Source organism: Platichthys flesus, chromosome 5, assembly GCF_949316205.1.
Source record: "Platichthys flesus chromosome 5, fPlaFle2.1, whole genome shotgun sequence".
Lineage (NCBI taxonomy): Eukaryota > Metazoa > Chordata > Actinopteri > Pleuronectiformes > Pleuronectidae > Platichthys > Platichthys flesus.
Genome location: NC_084949.1, coordinates 4,358,103 through 4,381,877, shown reverse-complemented (window position 1 = coordinate 4,381,877; position 23,775 = coordinate 4,358,103). Strand labels below are relative to the sequence as shown.

Sequence of the window (23,775 nt, the reverse complement as noted above, 5' to 3'; positions counted from 1 at the left end):
TGTGTTAGATATGATGCTTCAGCTGTCTGTTTGAGTTGTGCCGGTAAATGCGTGTCTGCATCAGCTACAGTACGTCAGGACATTCAATGCCACGTTGCCTCAAATGGATATTAATTTTTTGTGACACCCTGATACATTGCTTACCATTCACAACAGCAATTCATCACTTTAAGGCATGAGATTTATTGCAAATGAGTTCATGGATTATGGAAGGGAATAAATGGAGACTTCTTGTGGAAAGTGAAGAAACAGGAAGGTCATCAGGAGGCCGCCAATTATTCGTGTGGGCAGCTTCAAGTACTGCATGCAGAGGAAGTGCACAGGCAACAGACATCATGGCTACATACTACCTAAACTAAAATGTTTTTTCATGTTGACTTAAAGCAATGACTGTAAAGATGGACGATATGACAACTAAGCCGAAACATATTGGTCGCCCCCTGGTGGTTTTCTGCAGTATAGGTCATAACCCTGTCTTGTGGTTGGAATGAAAAAGTCAAAGTAGATGTTAACCAAACTGACATACGTGTCAGTCTTTTATTTTGAAATTGGTATGAATCAGTTATTTGATGCTATAAAAATGGGGTGAAATGTCACGATTGACAGCTGAGACGGACGCATGATAGGTCAGCCTCGTGTGCTTTGATTCTGCAGCTCCACTCCGCAGTCACTGCTGCACAGACTCTGGCTCCAAATGACATCACAAAATGACAGTAGTTGTGTCCGGGCTTTTTCTACTTTCATTTTTGCACAGTGGTAGGGGATGGAGATGTATCGTCCAATCTTTGCACACAGCCAATGGATGGAGCCTGTGTAGTTTTAAAGCAAAGGAAATGGCTGACAATATGTCAACAAAGCTAATGGAAAGACCAAAGCTAAAAATATGTTTATCTCAATACTTTCTGACTCCCGCCTGGTATGACTGCAGACGCTTTCTTTAGTACATTTTCTTGTCCCTGGGTTAGGTGTGTGTGTGTATGCAGATGGCCCACGGCTCGGTCCCATATCTCATCAACCACCAACTAGCCACAGACCAAAACCTGGATTTTGTAATCTTGTTAAATAGTCGGGGTAGGACTGCCAATTTAGTTTTCTCCTGTTTAATCTAGTTAGGGAGGTAAGCAGTTTCTTTCTGTTATACTAGCAGCTACTTTCCAGTTAGTTTGGTTTTTATGTTATGTTGGCCTTTGTCCCCCCTGAAGTCAAAGTAATCACTATTTTTAAGCTTAAAATAAATAGCTGCTATTGCGGAAATCCGTGTTCCAGTGGCTGCTTTGGACTTAAGGAAAAATGGGAGCTTATTTCTTGTTATGTTGTGGCCCCTTGATGGGACATAACACCTCACTTGTATCTCACAAGTACAGTATATATTTTTATAAAAAGGCTCTGAAATTTCCTAACTCAGGTTAAGCAAACACAAAGGTACAATGTATTTGTAAACTAAACATCATTCAGCTGCAGATTAGTACACGTTTGCTGCACTAGTGAGTGTTTACAGCAGCAGGATGGTGTGAAAGTAAAATACAGTGGAGATCTCCATTGTAAAGAAGAACCCTGTCACCCAGTGTAACAGTGTGACTCACTTACTGAGTCACTACTGGTTTTGGTCTTTTCATAATATCTGTTGGCAATAAAAACAAAAAGAATTTAACCAGACCAGATCGGTTAAAGTGACCGTGGCTCAACAGGCATAGTGTGTTAGAGTGACAGCCACATCAGGTGCTGCATGAATAAGAAAATCGAATAATAGTCTATGACATAAAGTCATTTTCATTATAAACATTTTAAAACGTTATTTCACAGAAAATAAGACAGAAATGTAGTAAAAGCCAAAGTCACGACAGGCAGCGGCAGCGCATTGCTCAGGCAAAGATCAGACAGAGGCAGAGAGTGTGCTACTGTAAAAGCGACTTAAGAGTCACTGCAAGATGAACTGGCTCTGCCCTCTGAGGCTGCACAGCCTCCTACAGATACCCATGCACCAAGAATTAGTCAGCATTGCCAAAGAACAACGTCATGTAGCACGGGAGCAGGAACACTGTGTACCTATGTTTCCGAGTGGTACACCTCCTCAGTAGCTTCTGTTTATTACTATGAATTGGACTAAAAAACCAGGGGGAGATAGACATATGTTGACGTGTTACATGATGCAGAACTGGAGGAGAGAAATTTTTTTTTTCCTCTGAATGTGTTGAGGATGAAATATTGCACTTCATTTCACTTTAATACCCTTCCCCCTTTTTTTTTTCTTTACATAAGCCTTCTTGTGCTTCTTGCTACTTATTTCTTTCTGCATTTGAGTCGATGTGACTGAAAGTCAGCGAGAAGCCTGACGTCTTAATGCAATGATCCTTTGTAAAACCTTTCGTAATAAGGACGTAGAGTGTTAAGTAATCCATCAGAGTTTCTGGTGGCACCTGTGGACCACTGACATTTAGAAGCAGCAATAGGGAGGCAATTGAGCTTAGTCGGAGAGAATGAACATCCACAGCAGCATATGAAAAAGGCTGCAATTTGGTGACTCACACACTTCATGTCTATATCCCTCATTTAACTATGTGAATTTAGCTGGGCCATGGCAACAAGTGCCTGAGTCACCAGTGTGAGGCCAGTAACCTTTAGATATACACCGGGTTCACTGAGGGTACGAAGATGTAGACCCTGTTTTTTTTTTTATTCTCGCTGTATTTTATCTCAGCACTTCTGTGATGTATTTCTTTGAAAATGAATAAATAAATCTAGCTAATAAATAAAACAAAGTACGCGGCTCCAGTCTGACTGTTTCATCTCCTCTCCAACGCAGCAGTGGAGACGTAAACCGAGCTCTCCTCCCTCATTTTTAAGCCATTCTTCTTGAGACGTGCTCAAGACTGCGTGGGATGATTTCTGCCCTTGCATGTGTGCTAATTTTTTTAATTAGCTACATTTTTTAATTGAATTTTATAATTCGTTAGCTTCCCCTACAATTTTAACAGTATAGTCCATGTATGACACATGGCTAGCAAAAAGAAAAGCGTCAACTGCCTTCACAGACTGGCTGTGGAGCTTCAGAGACACACATTTCCTCGGCGTTTCATAACTGCAAACACAACACTTGACATCACTCAGGCCTCACTGGCCTGCATGCTGTCCTCCCCTAATGACCCTAAAAATGCATCAGCTAAAAAGATTAACTAAGTGTGTGTCAGATGCTATAAGTAGGGTATATTCATCAACCACAAACATTAACTGTGAAGCTTCAATTATACTCCCCAGTAGGCACGTATATAATGTCCTGTTACAGACACCCCAGATATGTAGTTGTTTCTTATTATACTCCTGTCAATCCGCTTGGTGCACAGCTGGTGCCGTTGTAGTTTCTGGCACAGGGATGTGCACACACCCTTCGACATCAAAACGTATATCTGTCTGTGCGATTCAATAGCTCATGGGCAATTCCATTGCATTGTATCAATTCTGCTCACATTGTTTATATTTTGTTCACACTGTGTATATTATATTATATTAATATTATTCTTGGGTTTATATTTTATGCTTATTGTCTCTTATTTGACTGCCCTCTCTGTTGCTGCAACACAGCCCATTTCCCCTTGTGGGACAAATAAAGGATTATGTAATCTTATTTTATCTAATCTCACAGGAGTAAAAGGAGTCTGGAGGTTTATAATGGTTCATATTTCTCTCCTAACAGAGCTGGGAATCATTCAAAAGGTTTGGAAACTATTGCAGATATGATATCCACTGATATCTTACTCTGAAGCTGCATGAATCAATGTGTTTGGATTAATATTATCTCATTATTAAATTATGAGCTGATTGCAGCTCCCCTAAGCCTCTTTCAGCTGATGTTGTGGTTTTATGGGCTGTTTCTTCTCTAATCAACCTCAAGCCCACAAAAAAACTCCAGTGTTCATCTCTGTAGCTTCCCAGCACCAGGCAGCAGACAAAGTTAGAGACAGGCTATAAACATATGTGGAGCATTGGGCATGGAACAATAAGATAATCCATAAAATAATCCATCCAGCAATCCATCCATCTATACTGCCTATCCTTAAGGGTCACAGGGGAGCTGGAGCTAATCCAGAAATGCAACACATTCTTCCCTTTGATTTACGAAGCCAAACTCTTTTTTTTGATACCCTTTTTTAAAGATGCATTTCAGTCAGTACCAAAAAGGTATTCAGGTCTCAGGACCTACATATACATTTTGGGGCAACAACATAATGGAAGAAAGGGAATGTTGAGAGTAACAAACCTTGTGGTCGACTCTCCCTGTTCTTTCCTGCAAATGATAAGAAGTAAAACAAAACTATTAAAAAACATATTTTCAAACTACAGAAGCATTCACAAAAAGAGAAGGTACCAAAGGTTTGCATTTCTTCACATAAACAAGTATGTTTGTATGATTGTAACTAGTGTTTGTGCGTTTTGTAAATTTAGTTGATTATGACTTTGAGACAAAACTAGACAGCTTGCTGATGGTCCTAATATTTCCAGGCTCCACACGGGTGTCTGAGCGCAGTAATGCCCACACAAAGGGGGGAGAACCCAATCCTCAATGACTGATTGAATGGGAGAAAAGAACTGCTGTTGTGCCATAAATGGCAAAGCTGGATAAGTAGGGGGGTGGAAAATGTTCAAGCTCCCAAGAAGGAGTCTTTGACAGCTGAGAGACCATAATTAGTTCACATCTAGCATTTTAGGTGGAACACAGCATCGTGATGATGTTATTAGTATAATATCCAGAATGAGGGAGGTTCTGAGCCGCTGGCGTTCAGCATGAGCATCATCTATGCTCAGGGACCTTTCTGTGTTTATTGACGGAAGGGAACACACACACAGGACATATCTCAGTACCTGCTGGAGCCCCTTCTGTGTCGTCGCTGGTTTGTGATATTACTTTTACTGGCTGTGATTTCTTTCTGGAATTCCAGGTGTTACATTCGTGAGCTAGAGGTGACAGAATGTTTATCACAGTGGTTGTGGAAATTGGGGGATTGAGAGCTCCACATACAAACTGGCTTCTAAAATTGTATTTGATTGGTTTGTAGCCGGTTGCTCTATTTTACACCTAACATGTTTGTTGTGGTTAGAACAAATCCTGGTGCATTTGTTTGGGCTGAACTGAAAGCTGTCAGTTGGACAATGACGATAAAAAGCGGATGATCTGCATGCTTAAAATCACTTTGTAAGCTCTTCGTGATTCCATAGATTGTAAATATACGTTTGAAGCCTTAAAGATGAACCTTTAAGTGATAAAGAGGCCGGTATTGATGTGAAGCAAAAATATTAGATAGATTTTGAGGTAGGATTTATTTTGTGTTTATCGGAGCACGCTGAAGTTAACAAAGCCTGGAAATTACTGGTCTTTGATGTGAACCATTTTCTCTTAAGAAAAAGGAATAAAAAAACAAACAGACAGCAGATATATAAAACAATAACACAGAGCAGGAAAAAACTGAAAAGGCTGAATAATAATAATAAAAAAGGTGTATATTAACTTAAAATACACATAATTGAAGTATAGGAAAAAGCTGACTAGAGTGGCTCAGAGACCAGCTGCCCTAGTTGTACCTACTTTGTAGGGCTGCAGGTATGCAACGCCTTCAAGTGAGGCTTCCAGGTAGCAATGGACACGGAGTTCTCATCAGCCGAATAACTACGCCAGACACACTGCAGGAAGGATACACAAATCCAGGATGAAGAAATAAGTACAAAGAAGGAAAAAGAGAAATGGAAAAAATAATAAAGAAAACAAAACACAAAGGCAAAGAGGGAGGAAGAGAGAACAGAAAAAGAGGAGAACAGAAAAGACAGGAAAAAAATTAGTTATAACAAAAAAAACGGTGTGCCACACGTCTGTGGTTGAGCGGAGGTCACGCATGAATACATCCTGGAATACATCCCGTTGGAGGGCAGGAGGCTCTCATAGTGCCGCCATGTGGCATCAAGGTAGGGCCTGGTACTGTCAGTGGAATAAGTAAAACATGGGGGCGGACATGATTGAGAGGGGGAAGAGGTGGAGGTCAGAGAGAGGGGAGAAAGGAGAAGCCACAGAGGAAGGACTGCCAGAAGCACATAGGAGAAAAGTAAGAGTTAAGAGACCAAGGGGAGGAAAAGGGAGCACATGGAGAAATATATAAAGGAAACAGGGTGAGGCCAGCACCACTAACATCCAGGGGGACACAGAGAGTGTGAAGATCAGACTGGAAAAGAAGGAAATGTGTAATGCACGAAAGATGAAGGAGCAAGAATCGCGATATTTGGTCGTGTCAGGTTTTCAGGGAATCCATGGAAGAAAAAAGAGAAACTGGTGAACGATAATGGCTTTTTTAAACACATTTATTAGTTATTTCAGTTCTGTGGTGAATTGTGTTGAGTAATGGCAACAATCCATATTATCTTTATACATTAGTGAGGAAGTTATCATTTGGTGTGTGAGAGAAATAGGAGAGAGGGGGCTGTGCTGTGTGCCTTACCTGGATGAGGTAGGCCGCTGGGTTTCTTCTTTTCTCAAAGTGCTTCTGTCTGTGCTGCTCTTGTACCTTCAGCGCAAAGCCTGAGCCCAGAATACCCTGGTAGGATATTAATAAGGAATAAATACTTAATGCAGTTGTACAACAAGGAGACTCAAGCATCACTGAGTTGCTGAGAAAAGACATGAACGTGTCTGACGTGCATATAAAACAACAATGTTAAGTCTTCTTGAAGGAAGACTCTGACATATTTGCAAATCTGCCTGTTCACTGTCTCGTTGAAGGTTAGAGGAGATCTGAGCAATTCTCAGGGCATATTTACATTATGGGGGAGAATCCGCTTTGACACTTGCCTCTTCAATCATTGTGTTTTTTTTTGTCTATGGTTCAGAGTCAAGTTACAAAACTTTGTGTTCAATACACCTGGTTTATTTGTAATACAAAAACAATTATGGTCAATGTTTTTCATAACTGAATTTACTTCATTAGTGTTCAAATGGGTTTAAATGATTTACTTAACTGCTGTAATTTATCCGAGGACATAGAAGAAGACATGTTTAACGGACTACTACAGAGCGCTGGTTGAATGTTTATCCAGTCTTTATAATTACTGAACATATCACATGTCCAAATCACATCAAACTTTAAACTGCACTTCTTCAGGCAATTTGTGCAATTAGTTTGTAGATAGCTAAAGTGGTGATGTTTTGTAAATCACCACTGGGAGCTTTCGAGTAATACATACTGTGCCAAACACTACGGAGCAAGTGGAGCTTCAGTCCCTGTTCTCCTGCTGTGAACATGCCTTCTTCCCTGTGCAGGAGTTGAGTGGCAATTAGCATTGCGAGCATGGAGACTGGAGGCAGGATGAAACCGCTAAGAATTGTTGTTTCTACTTCTCTGTTTGTGAATGGATCAAACAAATGAGATGGTTAGGTACTGATCTTAAGAAGAGCTGGTGAGGCAAGTCGTTTCCTCCTGCTTCCAGTAGATAAGCTCAACTCAACGCTAAGGAGAACCAATCACCTCCTGGCTCCGGCTCAATAGTAGTTACAGACACGAGAGCAGGAATAATCCTCTCATCTCACTCTCAGCAAGAAATATAGGATGAAAAAATTCTTTCTTCTTACTATAAGTTCCCCCTTATTGACTAAATGTATATGATTCTGCTTTGATCTGATTCAAGCAGAAGTTACAGATACCCTGTGGAGTTTTCCTGGAAGCAAACACAGTTTTGTTTATATTCACATTTTCTCAAAAAATGCCCTGTGTGCATCCTTGAGGCTAGAATAAATGTACTTCTACATAAACACTGCAAAGTCAGTTTTCCATATACAAACCTCCATTGTGCATATTTGTGTTTCCATTGGCCAATTCTCTTCTCCCCTGCCTTATGCTGGAATACTAAAGGATTTATTAGATGTTATCACATCAGAGGAATAACATAATTACGTTTAGCGTTACCTCTATTATTCTGTGAAAAAGATGAAATGGATAAACTCTCATTAAAGAAATAATTTATTAACAAAATATATTATGAATTGAAATCAATCAGTTAAATTGTACTTTGCTTAAGTATATTCACCTCACAAGCCTGGAGTCACATATCAGCCAAACATATCATAGTCTAAATAGTCTAGTTCTATAAACAACATGGCTGCAGCCAACTACTGAGTCAGAGAGGGATCTCGAAGAAGAGGACGTATGCATTCTTCAGCTCTCGGAGCCCCACAGTAAAAGGAATCTTTTATAGAGTTGGGACTTACTGCTGGCAAGGCAAAGAAGGAGATGCCCAAGAGGGCAAACCCTGCAGACAGCATCCGTCCTGTCCACGTCTTTGGTGTCTTGTCCCCATAGCCAATGGTTGTCAGGGTGATCTGTCAACACAAACAATTATTAATGTCATACTGAACTGTCGAGACGTTTATGGAAAGGAAAGAAATGCCAGTCGATACTTAACCTATGGACTTGACTAAATCAGTACCATAGAGGGTTCATTCAGATTCACCTGTGGCACACTTATGGAAGTAAATCTGTGTCATCGGGATTTGAAACAAAAAAGACATTGAATTTCTAGCACTGAATATTTATGCATGGAAATTATGTATTTGAATGTTTTTCAACGTTTAAAATTCAACCGCAAAAAATTCAACCTCAAAAAATTCAAGCTCAAAAAATTCAACCGCAAAAAATTCAACCTCAAAAATTCAACCTCAAAAAATTCAACCTCAAAAAATTCAACTGCAACATCCGGGGATCCAAGGAGGAGCAATCGATTCCAGATTCAAGATCGGGAGCGTGCGTCAAGCAACGAGAGCGAGCGGGAGTGACCGACACCAATGCAGCTTTGACTTGTCAGCTAGCACAGTGACTAGCCCTGTCCAACAATGGTGCTTCGGTGAGTGTTTAAACTCTTCTATATGCCATCGGTGTAGTTTGTTTCTGTAAGATGTAGTAATAGACAGCTGACATGTGTACATTCACAGACTTTATTGGACATAAACTAAGTGGAACTTAAACGAGTTGACGTTCTGATTTTTTTTTTCCGAACGGGCCAGTGACTGGCATGGGTAACGCCAGGATTTCAATTTTGGATGGGCCACTATTTAATAGGACAAATAATACTTATTATATGATCCCTGCCTGACTTGTTTGTGTTTATCTGCTGTAGACGAGCTTTAACATGTGACGTGTCTCCCACATACCTGGGACACCGTTCTCCACCGGCGGCGTGAGGGCGGAGGACGGGCACGGCTGGGCTGGGGAACTTTATTTTGAAAGGTTTCCCGGCCCTGTCAGCTGTTTTAAGACACGTCACACCAAGACGCTTTGACAGCTCTGACAAAGCTGAAGCTAACTCACCTTCGACATGCAACATCAGAGCAATATTGTGTCCCGACGTCGACACCGAGCGACCGTCTTTTCCAAAGAGAGGAAGGGATGTTCGGATTTGATTGTGTGGTAGGCAGCATTGATGAAAATAAATATGTATGCGAGTTAAAATGAAGTGGTCTACGTATTTCTGATTTGATTTGGCTTTTCGTGCATTTGGTTTAACACATGTAGTAACAGGAGAGAGAGACAGTGGAGCGAGAGAGAGAGAGAGAGAGCTGGGTGAGCGACATTCACTTTTAACGGGAGAGAGAGCGGCGCACCGCGCTGTTAAAGCTCGTCTACAGCAGATAAACACAAACAAGTCAGGCAGGGATCATATAATAAGTATTATTTTTCCTATTAAATAGTGGCCCATCCAAAATTGAAATCCTGGCGTTACCCATGCCAGTCACTGGCCCGTTCTGAAAAAACAATCCGAACGTCATCTTGTTTAAGTTCCACTTAGTTTATGTCCAATAAAGTCTGTGAATGTACACATGTCAGCTGTCTATTACTACATCTTACAGAAACAAACTACACCGATGGCATATAGAAGAGTTTAAACACTCACCGAAGCACCATTGTTGGACATGGCTAGTCACTGTGCTAGCTGACAAGTCAAAGCTGCATTGGTGTCGGTCACTCCCGCTCGCTCTCGTTGCTTGACGCACGCTCCGATCTTGAATCTGGAATCGATTGCTCCTCCTTGGATCCCCGGATGTTGCAGTTGAATTTTTTGAGGTTGAATTTTTTAAGGTTGAATTCTTTGCGGTTGGATTTTAAACGTTGAAAAACATTCAAATACATAATTTCCATGCATAAATATTCAGTGCTAGAAATTCAATGTCTTTTTTGTCTCAAATCCCGATGACACAGATTTACTTCCATACACACTCAAGTCAAAATACAATCTGAGGTGAACTTGATCTGTTGGTATTTTTTCCAATAGTTAAAAAGAAAATGTGTTTTGCTGTGAAAACGCTTCCAGTTGTACATGTTTTTCCTTTTGCGTGCTGCTTGATTTTGCAAAATATATGCATGATTTGAAAAGACGCCTTCGAGCAGTGCAATGACATCAGAGTGATTAGGCCCGTGTGGAGGTCTTGTAGGAGCAACACTGTTTGGCCTTGGTTCTGTTCACACTGATGAAAGCCTGTGGCTAAAATGTTTATTCTATGTTGGGTAAAAAGTAATAATTATAAACACAGTATGTGGGTTGTTGTTGTTGCGTTAAGTTTATGAGGGTGATCCGTTGAGACATGATGGGCGGCCATTTTGACATTATTATAGCTTTGACTGACTGAAGAATGGACAAAAATTTTTTGGGGGAGGACGGAGCCAGATATTCTGATAAAAGAAGTAAAATAAAAGAGTTAATAGTGATAATGATTCATCTTGATGCAGCCGGGCACAGGCTCACGTGTGTTCATCAGAACAACATTTACTGCTATGTACCAGGCAGATAAACCAGGTTGTAACTGGAATGAGCACTGCATGTGAACCTACTGCTCAGCGTCAGTCCTCTGTCTGTTTGTGTCTGTATCCATCAATCTCAAGCCCTCTGTGTTGGCAGAATGATTACCCGAATTATCTTTTATTCCTGCTCTGATTGCTGATATTCATGACAAAGGCGGCTGCAGCCATTTGGCACAATTATGTGTTTTTGGACCCACTACGTGAATGATAGTTAATTGAGCATTGTAGGGCTAATGGTGTTGTCAATGCTCAGAGGCAATGAAAAAACTGAATCATCACTGCTGAAACGCGTGATTATGGGTCTGCCAGAAAAATTAAATAACAAATAGTGAAGACACCGATTTTCACCATCCAATCCGGTAGAGATTTTTTTCTTGCAGAAGGTACAAATCGACCTCTGATGCAAAGAGGTGCAACTCTATTAGTGTTTACTTGATCCTGACTGACAGAGCATCATCCCCCCCGCTCACCGTGCCCCACCACAAGGCGTCAGCGTAGGTGGCAAACTCCTTGTTGAACTTGTTCTCCACAAGGTAGACGAGGAACGATGAGAAGATGAGAACCAAGAAGCCGATGTACCAGGCAGTGACCAGTTCCTGCAGACAGAGTTCAAAAATGACATTCAGGGTGTTCTCGTGTGAAAAGGAGACTTTAGTGAATTGAAAACCACTTATATATATGAACCTTCACAGCAGATCCACATGAATTGACGTTCCTATGATCTCTGAGGACCGAACTTTCTATGAAGGTTTAGACTGTTTATTATAAATCCGTTGACTGGGAGCGATTCATAGATCACAAATACAAAAGTGCACAAGAGCAGGGGCCGTTATCATGAAGGTTGCCAGGAGAACCCTTCATGTCTTGTTTCACTGAATTAATACCACTTCCAGGAGGCAATTAATAAACTCTGATCATAAAGCAGATCAAAATGATGATTAACCTATAGTCTACTGTTTACCTTTTAATAAGCAGAGGGACAAGTCAGTGGGATCATTACAAATAGAACTGATGCATGACACATCCCAAGCTATTGTATTTGGTGGAGCTAGTTTAAGGTTGTTTTACATAGTTCAGGGGTCAGTTTACAACCTACGGTCATAAGACCAGAGGGGACATACGATGAGTATTGAGGAAGGTAAAAAAAAAAATATAAACAACCCAAAATTCCTCTACTCAAGATTCTTTTAGGGTCACTGGGCTAAATTTAATTTGTTGTTTTTTAATGAAGCCATGTGAGAATTTAGAGTGGAAATCCATATTTTGCGGCGCTTTGAACAATTACATATCCAACAAAGTTTCATATATATTCTTGAAATATACTTAAATAAATGTGGAGAAGTAAATAAGACATTATTTATCCTCTAAGTTTGGAGGAGTAATATAAAATCAGTATAACATATACAGCATGGAATGGAAATACTCATGTGCTCAAACTTAAAGTACAGAGAAAATATACTTAGTTTCTTTTGACCACTGGTAGTGACATGATGTTGTGAGAAGTTAAACACACTCATAACTTATATGGAGATGAAAGTATAAAGTGATTTCTGGTGACCAGATCAAGTATCAGGTTTGAATCAGGACACTATGTGAAGCTCTGGGCCAGGATCAGGTTTGGTTATGTGTGGCATCTGTTGCACTTCTGTCCGTCCTGGAAGAGGGATCCCTCACATGGGGCTCGCTCTGAGCTTTCTATGTTCTTTGGTAGTTGTCTTTCCTCTTGTTGAGGGTTAAGGAAAGAGGATGTCACACCTTGTTAGGCCCATGCGAAAAACTGCGATTTGTGAATATCGGCTATGCAAATACAATGTGTTTGTGTGCGTGCGTGTGTGTGTTTGCGTTTGTGGCCATCTACCTTGCTGTGTGCGTAGACCACAGATCCGAGCAGCTTCCAGGTACCACCTCTTCGATCCATTCGCACCATGCGCAGGATCTGCAGGAAACGCAGGCTACGTAGGACCGAGGTGGCGAAGATGTTGCCCTGACTGCCTGCCGACACCACCGCCACTGAGGCTATCAGCACTATGATGTCTGGAGGGCAGAGAGGAAACGCACAAGGGCTTACTAAAAGAAAAAAATCTAAAATCAACCCGTATGTTCTGTTAATGCTGTAAAAATGCCCTAATGTGGAAATCACATCGAACAAAACTTCTTTTAATCGATTAATAAGCTTTTTCTTGCCTTGTTTATGAATAATTTAAGCCGGGTGGAAATACATTATCATTATGATGTGAGCACTATAACATGTGCTTAAATTTTTTGGATATCAGTCAAATGCTAGGTAATAACCCTAACCCCTGCTAAGACAAGATAAAGCTAAGACGTCAAATCGGTTGCACAGGCTTATGCACATGACAGCAAAGAAAAACACCAATAAAAACAAATAACTTGTTACAGGAGCCGAGATCTTACCTTAAGGCAAGTTTATCTTGTTTGTTTGTTTGTTTGTTAGTAAGATTGCCAAAAGCTACTGGATGGATTACCACAAAACCTGTAGGAAGGATGAAGCATTGCTCAGGGAGGAAGTGGAACCCATAAAACCTTTGTGCAGATCCGGATCAGAATAATTCAGGAATCTTGATTTTAAAAACTCTTTTGTTTTGGGGATTGGTATTGCTGAATTTGTGCAAGTTCATGTCAGGAAAAATCTGGATCTAGTTGATTTAAATGTGGAGTCATTGTGATTTGGGCTGTTTTCAGCTGCTGTGGTAGCAAACAGGGCCAAAAACCTGTGACCATACCAACTGTAAAGTGGCTTTAGCTATGAGGCTTGTTTTAATTTCAGAGTACTGTTGTGCCTTGATGGAGTTAAACTCTCCACTGAGTGTCATTCTAGTTAATAATGTGGCCACTGGTCTTTAAACAGACAGGCTGGTTCAGTCCTTGGGGTCAGAATATGTGTTAGTGGCTTAATACTGCTGGAATAAGAGCAGCTCACTGCTGTCACCCTTCACTGTGGCAAACCAGCACGACAAAGACTCTGTAATACTGGAGCTGACATAATCTGCTGTGGGCATCAGCAGAACATTAAAGCACTGTATCACTAGCACTATCTCCACTGTAGCTGCCTGGCTACAGCATCGATCTGCGGCAGACACAAACAGGACAGTGGGAGAGATGTAATTTAAGCACTGCTCCCTCAAGAATATTTTTTCCACACACAGGGTATTATATCTATCAGAAATGATCAAGATCTCACAGCATAACACTGAGGGGAATGGTTTGCGGGTTTCAGATGAGTTCCTCTTCAATCTCTCATAAGAGCATGGCGCACAAGTGCAGACTAACTGTATTAGTTCTGCAAACACATATACGCAATCATCAACAGAGACAGGCAAGCGCCCACACAGACACAGATTAGACTTGTTCAGAAGAAGTTCACACAAAAACTACAGTGAACAAATGAATAGCATTAAACCCACAAATAACACGGACAAGCTCCCTTCCCTGCTCGGCTCACAAACAGATCTTTCATATGCCATGTGAAACCCTGTCCCCGAGTCGTGCTCCTAAGAGAAAGTGCTGACCGAGGTGTGGCTGATGACTCCTGCTATAAATCATGTACCAGTTGACCCACGGTGCAGAGAGGGAAAAGGGGGGAAAGTCAGCAGCAGCACCATGAAATATACATTAATTACACCCAGGGGATGGAAGTGTCCCGGGAACCTGCAGGGCTGAAGCAGGGTTCACTCCAAGTGGTAACCATGCGAGTTAACCTGCTCACCCCAACAGGTCATTGAGGGTTCGACTGTTTCTGCTTATTCAGCAAAACTAAAATCCTGAATTCCTCCACAATGGAACTCGATATTGTTTCTTTATTAAAGTGCAGTCAGAGACACAATATAAAAAAGAAATTTTGTCCTTGAAGTCAGGCAAATTTTTTTCCTGTGTGAAGTGAATGAGTTTGCAAATAAGAATAAACACATCACAATCTGTTCCTCACTGAAATGAATGTGGAGAGAAATCCATTGTGGTCAGTTAGAACCTTGAACCTTGGTTAATGTCCATGACTGTAAAAAATAACTTGTGTTTAACCTCCGTAGTGAGTCTTGTCATTTTACTTGAGCTAGAAATCCACTGCTCTTATGAGGAAATGACAAACTACACATTTCTGAGCACAAGTTCTGTTTATAACAACAAGAGGAAGTAGCACATTTAGGATTTTGACATATGAGAATTTTACAGCGAGTAAATTAATAAGAAACAAGGAAATAACTGTGATGGTAGCCAACGAGAATAGCCCAAACATCGAATGAGTTGTTTCGAAATCAATGGACTTTCATTGCAGGTGCTGTACTGATTTCCCAAGCTGCCTCCTGACATACAGTGCCATCATTTCTGTAGGGACCTTCATTTATTTGGGCAAACATTTTCAAGTTAAAAAGTACCAGCTACAAAATACAATACAAATTCAAAGCAGTTTTCCCTTGAATGTAGAGGATTTGAGATTTGACCTCATTTGCAGCATGAAATGCAAATGGTCTGTTCTGACCAGGCAAATTTTCAAGCAGAAGAACCCAACAGGGAAATCAAACAATCCTGTTAGAAGAAAATGTGTAATACCACAGTCCATCCACAACCTCACCACATTTACAAACACCTTTGTTAAGAACAGGTCCGAATGAATGATGGGAATTTAATGCAGCAGAAGTTACTGTCATTGCCTGTGTATCTCCCTCTCTGTCCACAAGGGAGGATTTTAACGTTATTGGGCTTTAAATGACTCCCGTGGACAAACAACCTGCATTCAGCAGTGACACATCAGCTTTAAGATCCTGACTTAATTCTTTTCACTCATGGACTCAGATATGTACAGTATTATTCCCTTTAGTATAAGACACTCCAGTGAAACATTAATGAGCAGGAACACACAGAGCCTCAGGAACTCCGAGGACACAGTGGCACAGACCAACAAAGCTGTTTATGTTAGTTTTTTTTTCTTAATTTACTTGAAGCAGCAAATAGTTTCCTTTGGAGTGCAGTACTTTAGCAGTTACACAACCCATACCCCTCCAGCCAAGTTTGAAAAGTAACTGAGAATACCCACTGCCATCAATATGCGTTTTAATTGAATCTGGTATATCTACCAGCAAGAAACATGCTAAATTAAAATTCACTCATTGTTTATTGCCTAAGGCAGCTCCAACAGAAGAAAAAAAAAAAACGATATTTAGATAATTTACAGTTAAACCAGGCAAGTTTGTCATTTAGGATCATGTTTTAGATGTATCAACGTGTTAAATAATAAGGTTGTCAATGTAAAGAGAACAACTAGTCAATTACTGTCTGACAAAATAATGGACAAAATTAAAAAAGATTCAACTCAAATTCCCCTTATTGGCTTTGTCTGAGCTAGCAACCACTCCTCATGGACTTCATAAGTGAATGACACTGATTCAGGCGGCTGAGCCACATTTGGAGCTAATCCAGCGCTGGTCTGTATCCACCATTGGCTGATGAACACCATGAGATGCAGCTTAAAGCTCAGAGAAATCTGCAGAGTGGACTGGATATTATTCTGTTGCACGTGCACAATGCAGAGGAGGCTGTTTTATTTGAAGGTATTGTGGAAATAAATTAAGAAAAAGTCTGAAAGAAAATTTTGACTATGTCTTGATCTGGTTAAATGAGTCTTCAAGCTTTAAACAGCAGTTCAGTCAGTGTGATTACTGGGAATATCACAAACATGACATGATTAGTCCAGACTAGCTTTTCGACCAGAGGAATCCATTTAGTCTTATACATGTTTAGTAAACATGCATTTACTCACTTAATATTTTCACAACAGCTCTGTCAAGTGAAGTTCAAGTAAAGATGTTGTTCTTCTATCTGCCATGTCTTCAGTTCAAAACAAGAACTGCTTGTGGTTGGTTGTAATTTCTTAATGTGCAGTGTCCTTCAAATTTCATAGAATAGAATTACATCTTGAAATCAAACCCAATATTTCAAAAAGAGTCAATAACAGCACAATGACACAGTTTCTCTCTTTAGGGAAGTGAGAACACAGACAAATAAATGCTAAATAGAACTAATTCATTCATTAAACCAAAATTATTTAATTAGGTTTATCTCTCAAAGGCACAAACGCATGATGGGACAGATCATCCTGTGAACCTGCATCACCTCCATCTGTCTCCCCTCTGCTCAGGTGCTCTGTGTTCAGTTCCTTTTCTCACTTCATCCCATCGTCTCTCTGATTGTTTCACACTCTCTGTCACACTCTCGAACTTCATTTTCACGTCTTTGTTCTGCCCACATTCCCTCAGCGCTGGCAAACAACAGCACCCGCAACAAAGTGTGACGACAGGAGCTCATGGCACCCTGCCTGACCTCTGAGCCCTGCGCTCCCTCCCTCAAGCGCCCTACTGTAACTTTCCAAGAGGCAGCAGAGAGATCCATGTCTAAACAGTGGAAAGAATAACAGGCAAATTATGGCAAGCTCATCACGTAAATTCTCTTGACTCTTATGATCTTTGACCACAACCGAAAATGACAAAAACAAACACATGTCAATGTCGTGCAGTGGAACCATGCTTACATCTTACATCAGATTGTGTTCAGAGAGAAGGGAACTTCCGGCCACTAGGGGGCAAGTTGGGGGCAACAGAGACGTGTCTGAGATCACAAAAAGTGACTCAACAAGGGAAATGTTGCGCCAACAACTCACCTATCACACAAAATGGCTTTCTGGCGAAGCGCAGTCGTCCCGGCCATCCTCTGTAGCGACAGCAGCATCCCGCTGACCAAATCCGGGCTATGTACTCCAACCCAAACACCACAATCATCACAAACTCCTGCTCACACAGACACAGACAACAACAGGAAGTCATTTTCAGGCTTAATGGATTAGTCAGTGAAAACATCATCACATGTTATGATTAATGTTTGTGTCATTTAACTTGTCACCAGGTTTACAAAGTATTGTACCTGGAAATAGGCAAAACACACAGTCACAGATGCAGATTCCATTAGACACAACACAGATGCATTCAGCACCGTGAAATGATCGAGATGGTCGCTCCGGCTTCATGAATTCGCTGTCATTTTTTAATAGGATGCAAATTTTTTTTTGTTTTTTTTCAGTCTGAATGGAGGAAATGAATGAACAGGTTTATTTTGTTCATTTCATTGCCACTTTAAAATCAATATGGTATCACTACCAGTAACACCAACGTCCTCGTCGTCCAATCAATATATCATCAGTGGCAAAGACAGTAGGCAACCCTGTCTCTACTTCCACTTCTTTTTCTCGTTCTATTGTTTAATGCTGTCTAAACTTTCTGCAACAGACTACATTTTGGCCTGTTGGTCTAGGGCCCCAGCACGCCTGCTATTTTGGTTCCACACCAAAATAGCAGGCGTGTCATTTTTTTTTATTCTGTTGTCCTGACTCCTGAGGTCCCAAGAACTCCAAAGGTGTTAAGGCTTATGTGTCTTGACCAGCTGAACAAATATCTTGTCATTATAAGGATGATGTGATAGAAAGACAGTTTCTGAACGCTTTCTGTTCTGCAATTTCAACCAGCACTCTTGTATACCTACAATAATGGTGATCCATAAACACGAAACGGGATAAGGCAAAATTAAGGACAAAGGTTTGGTAAAAAAAGAAATGTATGCTCTGGTGCTTGTCCAGCATCTTACCAGGATGAGGAGGCAGTAGGAGGAAAATTCCATATGAGTTGGGATGGTTGAGAAAACGGAGAGCACCAGACAGCTGAACACCAAGACGAACCTGGACAAATAAAAAAAATGCAGAACAGTTAACAAAATAAATAAACACAACTGGGATCAAACAGGAGGTGGTCAATGATCTGACGTTGGGATCGGTCGAAACCTAATTTCTGCTGGTTTGTTGATCTGAGAACTGAACCGGACAGCGGAATCATCCTCTGCATTTTCCTCTGTGACAAACTTTTGAACCCGTTTAGAAGGAAAACCAGTGCATGAACAACCTGGCAGCACAGTCGCAGAACTTATTTCCTCTCTGCAGTGAACCATGAGCCCAGCTATTATTCAATTTCCTGAGATATCAGATATTCATGCTTGTTTGTGCAAAATGATTTGCAAGAAACAAGCAATGAAACTGTGGCTATTGGAAAACAAGCAACATCCGACCATTTCCACACTCTCACTGGCGCTGCCTGCACAGGGAAACTGAAGCCATTACCCTAACATGTGTTTTTTTGTTTTGTTTCCATCACATTAATCTTCCAGAAACACATCGCTGTCTGAAATGAGAACATGGGGTTGGGGTGGTGAGAGCGCATCTGTGTTTTATCCTCTCGGAGCTCCTGTTTAACCTGCTGGACAACGACTGCTCGACGGGCTGTGTTTGTGTGTGTTTGTTCTTTCTTTAAACTGCCGTCCAGGGAGAGGATAGAGTGAGCAGACACAACCCGCTTCATGTTTGCAGAGTTACCCAATCCTCATCTTTAAGGGCTCTTTGTGGGTAAAGAACTTTCACTTTATCAATAACTTCATCACAATAGAACAGAACTTTATGCAGATAGAGAATATGATTTCTTTTCAAAAATGCTTTATTTCTCCACCATTTCAAATGGAGGTTTTACTCGATATAATACTTTTCTTCTCGCTCTTCATGATACAGTTTGTCCATCTGCACAGCTGTAAAGAAGTAGAGACAGGGGACTCCTTACTATCAGCCCCTCAGTGCTGACCTAATCATGACCCCAGATTGTCACAGAGTTGAACGGAGGTCTTTCAAACTTGAAAATACTACAAAGTCAGTAGTATGTCCCGTGTTTGAATTGTGCTTGTGTGAAAATGGTGGGTGTGCAGAGTGGGTCACTGTCCCATAGCCTTCAGTACAGTACAGGACTGTGCTGCTCCGACCCCAGTCGGACCCTCCTTGACATCCAGAGAGCCAAAACAGAGGTCAACATTTTCCACAGCCGCCAGCATGGTTATGTAATTATATCCCGACACATACACAGAGCTGCTGGGGGTTGAGAGGGAATTCAAAGTTAAAGTTTGAGGTATGTTCTTTTGATATTTCCAAAGATTTGAATAATGTAATTTTGATTGGAGGAAAGACATCTAGAGACAAGCATTGTGATGCTGTCAGCTGAAAAGCAAGCTCCTTGTCGCCGCCACACCTACGCCTCTCGCACTTACAAGGTTGTCAGACCGAAAATTACACAGTGACAATCAACTCCCTGTATCCACAGCCCTACATAAGATTCCATTTTGAATACATTTACTTTAAAAGGGAGCATTAAAGTACTGAGAAGCACTGACAGCAGCATCAAGCTCTGAGCAGAGTTCACTAATTAATTCCACAAACTAGTGTTACAGGCCGGTCTCGGTGGCTGTGTGTCAGGATGCCCCTCTGGGATCCTCTTCATTAGTGGAGTCTGAGGGGAGGGGGATGGCACAGGCTCCTGGTGGAAAGTGCAAGGGTCAGTAGGGGATAGTTAATTGGCTTATTAGTGTGACTCTTGACATTCCTTGATAGAAAGTCAATTAAATGACCATAAAGACATACGACACAGAAGACAACAAAACAATCATAAAGATAATTGTTTTTTATGTAAATTGAAACAAAAGACCACAAAGTGATGCAAAGTAACCATAAAGAGATGCAATAACACAGCAGCCTCAAGACAGCTGCAAAGAGACCAAACAACGACCAAGTCATGAAAAACAGCTATGAACTGCACATGATACTGATATGAGGCTGTAATCATCAGAACCGTCTGGGTTCCAGGAGACTACACAAGAAGCTTTGTCTCCAATGACATGTGGATGTGTCCTCTGAAGCTGTCCATGGTCCTGAAACTAAATTCTGCGTCCACACCTGATTCAACATGAGGTTTTATTCCACTGTACACCACCGTGGTATTTTATCTGGGCTTTCAGCTAAGCTTTGTCGTATGTAGTAGGAAAGTGGGGCACAGTTTCAGTGTTGGACCATGTCAGTGGATACAGGTCAGTGTTCATGGTCTGGTGAAGGGGAGGGGGGGGGGGATTATCAGTGTCACTTTGTGTGGTTCTTGGAATCTTTAAAATGAGATGAGGCTACACAGATAAAATAACCTACTGTGTATCTGGGTTTCCTTTTGTTTATGCTTTTGTTTTTTACATGTCCAGGATCACTGAACAGCTTTTATACGCAAAAGCACACATTAGTAGATCTAGCGACAAGATCAGATTTTTTTTCAGTTTTTTCTTCTTTTTAGCATCGCAGCCATCACAAGTCATCTCAAGGTGCAAAGAGCTGAGTTAAACATCAACTATAAAACCATCATCACCGATGGCCTCAACATAAATATCCACGGTAGACTCTCTGCCTCCATTTAGGGTGACAGTGACCTGAGGCCAACACCTCATGACCTCTGACCTTTCTTTTGAGGTAAAGCTTTCACATTCCAACACACAGTCAGTCATGCTTTGCACATCTTAATTCATTCTACACATTCAGCCTGCCATGGTGTTTGTGTATTCAAACAGCGAAAGGCCCTGTCAGTGTACTCAGCACATTTCAAAGGCGTTACATGTGGGAGGTGCATGTTTAAGGGATGTGTTACACACTGTTAGACTGTTGTTACTTGTTGTACTGTTGCTCTACACAAGCCATCAGCTGCTGTGTAAAGATACACTGTGCCGACAGTGAGCAGGGAAATGAGTGTGACTGTAAAGCTCAGAGAGAGATGCTACGAGACCAAAGAAGACAGAACAATTACCTTAATACACTGGGGCTCTTTGAAAGGCTGAGCCGGGGATGCTCAGTGTACTTTGTCAAGAAGCAGTGGCAGGGGTGGAATAACATTGAGTGTGGTTCCCCTTCCCTATTACAGCGATGCATCTCAGTGTGCAAGAGGCACTGATAGAGAGAGCAGAACGGGCGGAATGTGTTTGGGAGATTAGACGAGTGCAAATGAACTTGCAAAGCGGGAGCAAGGATTTTACTGACGTCTGCCTATTGACACAATGAGGTGTTTGGAAGAAGCCCGTGGGTTTATTTGTTGGTGTGGGAGGATTTTTAACGTGCAAATCACACTGTTTCGATAACACAGCAACACACATAGCATATCAAATAATGCGGCAGGGTCTGATCCGCTCCACATAGCAAAAAGAGTCTCACAGGGTTTACAAAGAAATATGCTGTAAGGTTAATATCACACATTTTCAATGGCATCCTGTTTGGATTAAGGAAAAAGCCTAAAAAGCAAGTTCTCTGCAGCCCAATGACGGATGGGTAATATTTGGAATAGGCATTTTGTTGATTTCCATTACTACCAGTTACAGTTTTCCTTCTTCATACATTAGAAAACCTACATAAAATTAACGTAACGTTTTACTGTCTTTATATTTTGTGTACATGCAGGCTGGGCTCATGAACCTCTGTTTGTTTTCAGTAATCATGTACAGATTATTTGTATTCATTGCATGCAGTTGGCAGTTTATTGGATACACCTATAGGTAAAACTAATGCAGGCTAATTATCTGTCTGTAAAATGCAATACAGTTCAGTAGCAGTCTCCAACCGACATTAAGATATATCAAAACCTCCCTAAACAAGTTTCCATAAAAACTCAACATAATAACCTTGTTGTAGGTGCGAGTTGTTGTATTAGACAGTTTTCCTTTCAGCTAGGTGTATCTAATAAACTGGAAACTGAGTGGGTAACATTACTTCAGTTTCCTCAATATTGCTGCCCGGATGAGTTTCCTCCCCTGACGTCAGTGCAGAGAACTGCAGGGATAGTTTGGCATTGGTGAGTTTCATTTGCTCCTGGTTGCCAGGGGGCATCACTACGGATTTATGTGTTTCAATGAGAAGTTCACAAACATGAGGCTTTATAGATTTTTGTAACATTGAGGATAGAGGCTCTTGTAGGATCAGAAACAGCTGCCGTGCCCAGAAGCAGCAGCAGCAGCAGCACTGGTCATTAGGGAGCAGGGCTGACTCATAGTATATGTAATTTCAACCTAAACAGTCACTGTAAATTTTTCTCATTTTACACTGTACACAAATTGAAATGATGCTGGGTTCACAGAGAAAACTTTATTGGAAAAAGCCAAATATGTATCTATAATAAATAACGCTGTAGTAAAAAATGTAATCAACTGTGTTATTTAAAAAGAAAAGAAGTGATGCTTGCAGCTGATGTTTCGATTGTTATTAAAAGGCTTATAACACGTTGCAAATGACACCGTTTCAAACAAAATTTGAATTTGGGGCTTCATGACACTTGGATGACACCAAACGAGTAATTCAGAGGCGTTTTATGTATTTTTTCTGTTGCTTTCATATTTCAATTTTATTGGATTTGGCTGCAACTTGTTTATTCCTGAAACTCCAAAAGTATTTTAGGGACTCAAACACTTCACCCACCCCTCCATCGGCATAGAGTTGAGTAGATAATGAGTGAATTTCCATTTTTCTGTGAAAAATGGAATTTCTGTGATCCTGCTTCATCCTGCTGTGTCAGGGTGTTGGTTGTTCTCACTTCCTCCCCCATTAAACATGAAAACATTTCATGGTAGGTTCAAGTGGTACAATGTAAATCAATATGTAGGATGAGGATCCCTTATATACTGAAACAATGCTCTATACAGGGAATGTTTTATTTTTCCTGCTTGTAAAAAACAGACAATAACAGAGAAACCTAAAGCTAAATACTGAAATACTCTTTAGTACATTTCGTTTTTGTGATTTTCTTTCATGTTTTATAAATCGAGAGGCAGTCTGTGACCAAATAACTAAGAACCTTGTAGCTTGTGCTCTCCCTGACAGGATGATAACGATGTGATCGGTTTATTGCAGGGTAAGTCTCACAGCGACGATTGTTTTCAAACAGCCGTTTAAAAATACTTTTAAACTCACATCATGTCCCGACATCCTGGGATGACAAGCGCACATTTTCAGGAACACTTTGTCCCATGCAGTGTGTTCTCCTTTAGTTCATGATGCAGTCAC

General features: G+C 40.9%; 1 protein-coding gene across 1 annotated transcript in view; it reads right to left on the bottom strand.

Moving 5' to 3' along the window:
- Positions 1–22,605, bottom strand: part of LOC133953368 (potassium voltage-gated channel subfamily KQT member 5-like) — a 35,486-nt gene extending 12,881 nt beyond the window's left edge. The window contains exons 1-9 of the mRNA XM_062387270.1: positions 22,535–22,605; positions 18,474–18,564; positions 17,497–17,623; positions 12,685–12,860; positions 11,297–11,422; positions 8,243–8,353; positions 6,480–6,575; positions 5,579–5,673; positions 4,256–4,282 (exon numbers count right to left, since the gene is read on the bottom strand). Of these exons, the coding sequence (XP_062243254.1) occupies positions 4,256–4,282; positions 5,579–5,673; positions 6,480–6,575; positions 8,243–8,353; positions 11,297–11,422; positions 12,685–12,860; positions 17,497–17,623; positions 18,474–18,564; positions 22,535–22,605 (920 nt within the window). The remainder of the gene's footprint in view (positions 1–4,255; positions 4,283–5,578; positions 5,674–6,479; positions 6,576–8,242; positions 8,354–11,296; positions 11,423–12,684; positions 12,861–17,496; positions 17,624–18,473; positions 18,565–22,534) is intronic.
- Between the last annotated feature and the right edge of the window lie 1,170 nt (positions 22,606–23,775).